This window comes from Saccostrea cucullata, unplaced genomic scaffold (genome assembly GCF_032062105.1).
Source record: "Saccostrea cucullata isolate Sc308-1 unplaced genomic scaffold, CSIRO_AGI_Scuc_v1 ctg8322, whole genome shotgun sequence".
Taxonomy (NCBI): Eukaryota; Metazoa; Mollusca; class Bivalvia; order Ostreida; family Ostreidae; genus Saccostrea; species Saccostrea cuccullata.
Genome location: NW_026926490.1, coordinates 12,206 through 21,783, shown reverse-complemented (window position 1 = coordinate 21,783; position 9,578 = coordinate 12,206). Strand labels below are relative to the sequence as shown.

At 33.7% G+C, this 9,578-nt stretch overlaps 1 protein-coding gene across 1 annotated transcript; it reads right to left on the bottom strand.

Moving 5' to 3' along the window:
• Positions 1–4,819: 4,819 nt before the first annotated feature.
• On the bottom strand, positions 4,820–8,704 carry LOC134271822 (uncharacterized). Its single transcript, XM_062754038.1, has 4 exons — positions 8,302–8,704; positions 6,128–6,250; positions 5,044–5,961; positions 4,820–4,863 (listed from the first exon to the last, which is right to left on the bottom strand). The coding sequence occupies exons 1-4, from the start codon at positions 8,702–8,704 to the stop codon at positions 4,820–4,822; spliced, it is 1,488 nt and encodes a 495-aa protein (XP_062610022.1).
• Between the last annotated feature and the right edge of the window lie 874 nt (positions 8,705–9,578).

Sequence of the window (9,578 nt, the reverse complement as noted above, 5' to 3'; positions counted from 1 at the left end):
TATCAAGGAAATGATGTACCCTCGAAATGAAAAATTCACACAAAAAATCTATATGGAGTATGACCACCACTCGCTCTAATTACTTCAAGACATTTTTTTCTGTTGGATACCATGTATCCCTGAATAGGAAATTGACCCATCTGCTGCCACACCTACTGTATAGTTCTTTCGAACTGTCGAAATTGTGTGGAAAGAAGGGGTTTTAATTTTTCTCATAAAATCCTAATTATATTCAATAGGATTAAGATCCGGGTATTTGATAGTGTATCTTCACACAGATGCTTTGTAGTTAATATCCTAGAGAATGAAGCACGGATGTGCACCGATTCAGAATAATGAGTACTTGGACTGATATTAAACTGTCACGAGCACGGATTTTTTTTTTTAACATTTTCGTACGATTGAAATTGTTTGTTTTCATTTTCCGAAGATTGTTTCTGGACAATTTACCAACCTTTTCCCCCGGTGTGATGCGTAATTTTGTCCTCAGACGGAGATCAAGGTCAATTCCGGTTTGGTTGAATTTGTCAAAAACTTTCAAGTTGTGTTATTTTGGTGATCGATGAAAAATGACGCACAACATATAGAAATGTGTGCTTAAGTGGGTTTTGATACTGTTTGTTACTTTTTAAAAGTAATATCAAGTACAACTAGAGAGTTTACTATTGCTAGCGATAGCGTATGTAGCCCCGAACCGTTCCCCTATTTCCATGGCAACTATTGATAATTTCGGACAAGACTTTTATTTTTTGTATCACTAAAACAATACATGTACCTATTAGCTAAGATTGGACAACCATCAAGTCTTATAATTCCTTTCAGTTCTTTGATTTAAAAATCAAAGTTAAAGAATTTTCACCTTCCTCTAGTCTTCATGGCATAATCGATTATTTGAAAATTTTGGATGCAAATCGCACAACTACAATTATTAATCACTAAAAAAAAAGTTTCATGACGAATGTTCAAGGGACTAAGAGTACCCTTCCGGACAAAATTCGTCGCATTTTTTAGGTTTCCATGGCAATGGTAGACATTTTTAAACTAAATGACCATTCCAGGTCCAGTCCCAAGACTATTTCTACCTACGTAGCTATTAATAGCTAAGTAGGTATTTAAAGCTACCCAAAGAAGCTACTTTTATCTACTTTATATAATTTCTGAATTTTGCGACCAAAGGACTAAACGGCGCAATATGATGAAAACCATATTTTTCATGGTTTTGGCCAAAAATGATTACTTCCTGAATCGACAATTTTACATTAGTTTCTATGCAAAATTGACAATATAAGAACATGACGAAGTAATCATTTTTTGGCCAAATTTTTGTCATATTCATCATCAGCGTGACTGTATCAAGAAATTTTGTGCTCACCATGTTGTGCTGCTCATGCATTTGGCCACAAAATGCAAGTAAAGCATGCACAGAAAGTAGGTAAAAATAGCTACTTTGGGTAGCTTTGAATACCTAAGTAGCTATTAATACCTACGTAGGTAGAAATAGTCTTTGGACTGGACCTGCATATGGCACAGCTACTAGCAGTGATCGTCCTTTGAGAAAAGTTTCTGAAAGATTGTCCCAGCCATCTTTGAGAAACAGCCTGGACAACCAAAAATTGTGTATGTACAGTCGCAATATGTCGTCACCGACTTCGTTCGGGAGGACATAATTAAGTATTAAAATAAAAAAGAGTAAAATGTTGTGCAAAGATGGTCCAGACATTAACATTCCAACGACTCAACCTTCTATCTCAATGGTCATTTTGCAGAAGTTTTGTGTTTTAGTGAAACCATTTTATCAATTTTATAACGATTACAAAAAGATGCAAATTACACAAAACACGCAAAGTACAAATTTATTTATTGCCTTTAGCTTCGTCACGGAACATTGGTTTTCATCAGTGATACTTTATTTTCTCTCTACAGTTGTTAAGAATACTCATTTGTGCAATAATTTGAAAATATCATACCTTTTTTTATAAACAGTTTTAAAATAAATATTTGATTAAAGTGAATTCTTAGAAGTTTTGCTAAGTGTATGGCACGTCAATTTAACAAAAATGAGCAAAACACAGTTTCATAGTTGATTACTAGGTTTTATGACTCTAAGCTATAGTTTACAAACCGTGAACTATAGGTTTCATGTGTAAAACTATATTTACCGGTTGTTAATTTACTATAGTTTACGAATGGTAATCTAAGATTATCTGTTCTTAATAAAGCGTTTTACATTAGATTTTGTTGAAAAACATAGATTCACGTTTGAAAACTATAATTCACAAATCGTGAAACTTTATTTATCAGATCGTTAACTATAGTTAAGAATTGTAAACCCTAGTTTACAAATCGTGAAACTGAATTATCAGGTAATATATGTTTTGCAATTGCAAATGATTTTTTTCGGTGTTAAGTATAGATTACGGTTGTGAAACTTAGATAATCGCGTAAATTATGATTTACTGATGTGAAATATAGGTTAATGCTGTTAACTATAGTTTATAGTCAGTAAACTATAGTTTACAAGCAATAAACCTAGTTTATTGACTGTGAAACTCTGTTTACTTTATTTTGTGAATTTGGCGTGCCATAGCTATGGTTCAAAATTACATTAACATCTTTGTCTTTTTTAACACCAAAATAACATGATATGTCTGCCTCTGCAACAGAATAGAAAACACATTAGATTATATTTATATATTACGGTCATCCTACTTCATTGGGAGAAATCTATATTACGGTCATCTTAATATTTTGTTACGGTCATCATTGTCAAAAACTTTGAGGTTATACTACAGCTTTATTTCTTTAAATTCAGGTAAGTTATACTAACCTATAGCAAGTTCTCATTAGCGTACATATAATTTTTTTTAAGAACTAACACAGATAACCTAGCAAATGTTTAAAATCTTGACTGAAAATTTCTAAGCGGTGACCTCGGACGACATGTTTTGATGACCGTAGTATATACTACGGTCAGCCGCTTTCCAACAGTGTATTGTGATGTCACAGTAACTAACTCACGTTTCTCCATGTATATTTCTACGTGTGAGTATACACGAAAATGATTTTCAAATCAATTTCACAGTTGGCTTAGTAGAAAAACACAGCGAATGTAAATATTAATGTATGAAAGATGGAGAATACCAACATGTTCTTTACTTTGATGTAGTGCTGGAGCTCCTTTAAACTTTTTACCTCCCAGTTACATATTACCGGTAATTATTTACTACATATTTTTAAACAATTGGAGCATTCAACTTGGTATCCTTACTTTATTTCAGTGATGACGGAACATGCAAACACTGCGTGGCTTTGTTATTTTCTCTTCAGTCCTTTTCTGAGAGACACAAGGATAGGGGAGAGGAAACCTGCACAAACAAACCATGCAAGTGGGACAAACCAAGGATAACTTCACACCCAGTCACTGTTGAGGAGATATCGTTTCGTAGGAATTCAAGTCATCCAGATAAAAAAGACAATTACAACCCGGTTTCAAATCAAAGGCATATATCACACAGGGATATCACAAAGATATTGTACAAAACATGTAAACATTATGGTTCTGTGTTTATGCACACTGTAGATCCACCTTCGGATGACAGTAGTGATGAAGAAGATTCATTAGAAATCAAATAAGTGATTACAAACAACAAAATCCAATGGGAAATGAAAATGAGTTGATTGATTATCTCAGAAAAATTCATTCAAAAGATGTAATTAATCAAATAGAAAATTTGACTAAGGATCAAACAGATAATGCTATGTGGTACAAATACAGGAAAGGTCGAATTACAGCTTCGGTGATGGGTTCTGTTTACAAATGCAGAATTGAAAATCTTGCAACAGAAAACTATATTGTGAAAAAATTTTTTGGCAGATCTTCTTTTTCTTCTGCAGCTACAGAATATGGGAAAGCAATGGAAAGTGTAGCTCTTCAACAATACTTCTTTCAATACTCTAAAGATCATTCAAAAGCCCAAATTATGAAATCTGGTTTAGTAATTAGTGAAAATTATCTTTTTATAGGTGCATCACCAGACAGTTTAATTTCTTGCCAGTGTTGTGGTAATGACATTGTGGAAATTAAGTGCTCATACACCCATCAGCATAACTTTATCAAGGACATTGCTGCAAGTAATGACTATCACATACTTTTACACGAGGATAATATTGTATTGAATAGATCATCCTCATGGTACACTCAAATTCAGACTCAACTTTTCTGCACTGGGCTTCAGTGGTGTGATTTTGTATTATATACCCGAAAAGACATGGCAATTGAAAGAATTGTATTTGATCCAGAATACTTTGATTGTTTTTTAAAAAAAGGTTGTATCTTTTTCCACAAATTTTTGACATAAGTTGTATAAATAAAATACTGAGTGATTGATTGCTTTATTATTCAGAATCAAATTATACACTTAGATCGTGATTAGAGTTAAACAGTATAAGTATCAACAGCCATAAACATTTGATTACAGGTACACAAAAAATAGTACAAATTTTTTTTCAGTTGATATCAATAACCATACAATCACTGTCAAAGATAAATGTAACTTCTACAGAATTCAGTCAATTATCTGACTAGGTTTCACAAATGGTAATTTCTACAGATTTATGTCAAATATCTGACCATGCTTTACAGATGGTAAATGTAGTACAAGTGTATAACTCATGATTTACAATTGAACATAGACAGTGCAAGTTAGTAGCACTAAAGTAAATGCAGATGTTTGTCGTTTTTTTTTCAAGATTGATGACAAAATTAAATATTGTTTAAAATGAGATCATGGGATTTATTTGATTCAAACTGCATACAGTGTCACTTGGTTACAAGAGGTTTCTTTAAGTTACAAAAGAATGCACCTAAAATGATCATCGGATTGACTAAAGATTTCATACTCCAGGGTAGAATCTGAGAAATTAGTTTAAATGATTTCAACCTTTGAATGGCTCTCTCAACATGGATTCTCAAATTTGCAATTTGACGGGTTTTTTTAATTTGAGTAGATGTAAGGTACTTCCCTTTGCCCCAAGTACACTTACGAGTAAATGGTGGTATATTCAGATAAGCATGTCTCTCTGTAAGTATATCTCGAATGGTGAAACCCCGGTCAGCCATTATCTCGTCTCCTGGTGACACATAATCTAAGAAACCAGAATTCATGGTAATGTACCTGTCAGAAGTGTTCCCTCCCCATATTTGAGACACAAAGTTAAAAGCACCTGTTGGTGTAATGCTCACCAGAAATTTAAAGGTGTTGTGAGATTTATATGTACTATATGTCCTAGCATTTACAGAGGGGTCCCTGGGTCTCTGAATGAAAATCTCTGAACAGTCTATGATAGCTCTGGTCCTTGGAAATTTGTAAAAAGATTTTGGCATGAACTTCTTCACTAGTTCTCGGGATGGCCAGAAAATGAAATCTTTAAACATGAAATACATATAAAAAATCCAGGTTGAGAATATAGAAGAGATTCTGGAACAAGACACCCCAAATAAATCAGACATAACTACCACTGGCAATGCAAGGCGAAATCGCACAAGTGTAAGGATAAATTCCTGGTACCTTGATAGCTTTCTAGATGGACCGGGCTTATTCCCTCTATTTTGATAGCTTTTTTCGATTTCGCTATGTTCACCGGTCCAGTATTTCAAATTTGGTTCATACTTTAATGTTAAGTCACTAATTTTATTAAAAGTTTCTAAATTTGGTAACCCAGTATATTGTTGGATAGATTTGTCATTTTTGGTTACTTTTTCAATGAACAGGTTTCTGAGAATTGCATCTTTATCACTGAGTTTTGCCTTTAATTGTTCATTTTCTCTCAGAGTGTTGTTCATGTCTTCAGAAGTGAGGTCTGTCTGTGTACCTTTATCTTCAACATCATCACTGGTTGTTAGAAACCTGTCTACAAGTGGTCTGCTGTAGCTGTGATCTGTTTCAGTAGTTGTGGATGGTGCTAAGTAAATATATACATAAATAATTAATGCAAACAATTTTCTGTCAATTAACATCTGCACATTTTGTATAATTATACATGTATCGATATAAATAAAAATTCTGAGTACCGTTTTATCCCCAGTGCAGTATCAGGGTAATGAATTGAAACAAATGAGAATTTGTACCTGACTCTGAAAGTTTGCAAGACTCTACAACTGTTTCATACACAGCAAATGGCAAGCCCACACTTATGTCTACTGGTACGTGCTGCTGAGATGAGGATGATACTTGCAGCATATGTGCTGGGTCTGTAAAAGATAGTTTTTTATTACTAGTCCAAAAGAACTTCATTGAATGTACACTGCATGGGTGATTATTATGAGGACAGCTCTATTTACAATAAATTCATTTCATATTACAGGGCTGTCCCTAAGACCTGAGAGCCAGGGGATTCTCCCCTTTAGTCAAATTAGTGGCAAATTAATAGTACTAGTCCACCTAGTGGCATATGATGCCCTGGTTATTTTGGGATTGTCCCTCAATTTACTATAAGAGGAGTAACCCCAAGTTTTCCTTCTATTTCTTAAATGCAACCCACTATTTCAAATCCTTGGGGACAACCCTGCATATGATGTTCTTACCAGGTAATGTGTATTTGGAAAAGATGGTAACCTCAGGCCGGAATTAAAAATATCTTTGTTTCCCCTAACCCGACCCTAAATTTTCAAGTTGGGTCGGTCGGTAGGTAAACAATTTTATTTTCTGACAGCAGCTTTGAATATATATTCTAAAATTTAATGGAAGATTACATATTTATAAATAAGAAAAGTACAAAAGAAAGTGATTTGTGAACAAAATGCTGAGTATCATACATATGCCGTTTGAAAAGAAACTTCATGATTAATTTATTCACAACTGTAATTTCAATTAGATGAACTTTTGAGATATCTCACGCCAGAGTACATTTATATAAATCGAATAAAAAAGACAAGATTCTCAAATACGTAAAGACTGGACATCCGAGTATATTTTTTCAAAACTTTAATCACCCTCCAGTGCTTATTGACAGTCATTGTACTTTTTTGAGGGCCATTAGATTTGCAGTGGTTCTAGAGCATATTGCTTTGGAGTTGAGACGTAAGTGGATAATTTTAAGTCGCAGAACGTTGAAAACGATCCTTCAAAAGGGACAATAAAAACTTTTGGCCAGTGTCGCAGAAGATGCTGTCTCAAAAGAGATCCCACTGATTAATGATGCGTAGTACGTCTAAATTTGGAGCAATGGGGAAATATTCAAATGTTGTCCCAACAAAAGGAATAAAAGCAAAGAAACAACCAATCTTCAAGGGCCTAATTAAAGAAAATGACACTGGACGTCTGAGGAAGCTGAATTATGATTTCAAAACTATTTGGAAATGGTAATAAAACAAAATTAAAATGAACCAAAGCTAATCTACAAATGATAAAAATGCTATATAAAACAATCTTGGTTTAACCCGTAAATAAAGGCATGAAAAAGTACAACTGAGTTATATCTATGAATATGATGACATATTTACAAAAACTCCTATGATTCCATAATGGCATTTAGTAAGCATAGGAACATAAATGAATTGGTTATTAGATCAAAACTCAAATTAAATAAAATGCAGTAAAATTGAATGATGTGTTCACTAGGTGGGTCCCTCATTTGCTCATGAGGTTGGCCTTTCCATGTACCTGAAATTCAACAGACAGATTGGTTTGTTCGTTGTTTATCGTCCCCATCTTTTGAAAATTTATTCACTCACATAGAGACGCCAAGACACCTCTTAATTAGGCATGGCAATTTTTTTTATCAAATTGTTTCAAGAGTGAAGAATTATAGCTAGCTAAAGGCATAAGATTGAGACATCGCCGTTGTTTTGTAAAGAACTACTTCTACGTTATCACATCTGGGCGCTATTTTGTTTCCATCAAATGCTTGAAAATCACAGTAGAACAATGTCCACCATTCTGATAAATACTGATTTTGATGAAATTGTATTCTATGAAACTTGGTTGACAATAAAAAAAATTTGAATCATGTTATTTTAAAAAATCATTTCAGTCGGAGCGTTTCAGTTGGGTCGGTCGCGTTAGGGGAAACAAAGGTATTTTTTATTTTGGCCTCAGATGTTAGTTATATACATGTAATCATATCAAATTAAGATGGATATCAGGTGAATAATAATTGTGCTAAGACTGGACCTATGTCTGATATGAACAGCTGATAAAGGTGATCTTAGCTCAAAAATGCATACATTAATGATAAGTAATTTGTATACTTTTAGCTGTTGTCTTTATGTAGGGTTCGCTCATATATTTACATTTGTCATACCTGAGTTTTCCTTGTCTTGGAATGCAGGTGCTGTTGCACTTTGCTCCATTGCTCGTTCTCGCTTCTCAATAGACAGGGGCTTTGTTGTAGATACTGATTTGTAATTATTCCATGGGAAAAGTTCTGGGATGGTATGATTTTCTGAGCGACAATTTCCTACAAAATGTTTTGTGCAAACTCTGTGATGAGCTAAAGGTTCATATTCTTTGGGGCGCCGTATCATGGTGATCCATTTCCCTCGAAGTTTTGGCTCTTTGCGTTTCGTTGGGAAGGGTTCAAAGGAGACATCCTGCATCCAAGGATATTTATCTAGTTTATTTTTCTTTCTTGAATCAGAATTGCACCCTGGTACAACACACCAATACTTGCCCTTTGATTCGGGAGTATTTTTTCGACCCACCATGATTTGTTTACTTTTCGTAAAACCCCGCGTCAAAATGTGCCTAACTTTTTACAGAGTCACATGATCAGCGTAGACTAAAAGTAGAGTCGTAACGGATCAGAGAAATGACGTATTGAACATGCTACAAAACTGCATGTAATAGTAAATTTGTATTAAGTATACAGCTGTTTGAAATATCCTGACATCAGTGATCGAGAGGACAGTGATAGATGAAATCTTTTTTCCATTATTTACATTTATAAAGTACCATAAAATTAAATTATAGATATGTATCTATGTAATTTATCAAGTTTGACAACAAAAGACAAATTGTTATGATGATGAGCATCTTAAATATATATTTATAATTTTTGTACAATTTGTATCATTGTTGCGGTGTTTTTCCTTTGAAAATCGCTGTGTTTTTATTTTTGATACATCACGGCTAACTTTGATCTAACAACCGTGATCTATCAAGATAGAGCACGCCAGGATGAGGATGAAACAATTCTAATAAATGACCCATGACCTTACACCGAATAATCAGGGGAAAACGAATACAAAGTCATATAAACATACTGAAAAAATACCTTCCCTAAAATAAAAAAAAAATAATTTGTACGTCGATTTTAAAATCCAAAAAGAAATTCAATCACACAGCGCGTTTTGAAATTAATATTTTTTACTCTCATAAACTTGAAGCGTAACAAAGTGTCACAGTTGTTATTAAATTATAATTATTATTGAATATTTACTTTAATGCTTTGTGCAATATAATTACGTATTCTGATTGGCGCGCATAGCCAATCGAATACAACCGGTTTTGCAGGTATGTGAGAGCCATGTGCGAGTGTTTTGTTTTGTACAGGTGAATTTCTATTTTTAGCATTTCCTT

What these genes read in the sequence shown, in the direction of transcription:
- LOC134271822 (XM_062754038.1), bottom strand. Translation starts at nt 8,704, where the DNA reads ATGGTGGGTCGAAAAAATACTCCCGAATCAAAGGGCAAGTATTGGTGT. An exon ending in TTGCAAACTTTCAGAGTCAG is followed by an intron (nt 5,962 to 6,127) that starts GTACAAATTCTC and finishes ATATTTACTTAG; the next exon opens with CACCATCCACAACTACTGAA. An exon ending in GAATATACCACCATTTACTC is followed by an intron (nt 4,864 to 5,043) that starts GTAAGTGTACTT and finishes TGATCATTTTAG; the next exon opens with GTGCATTCTTTTGTAACTTA.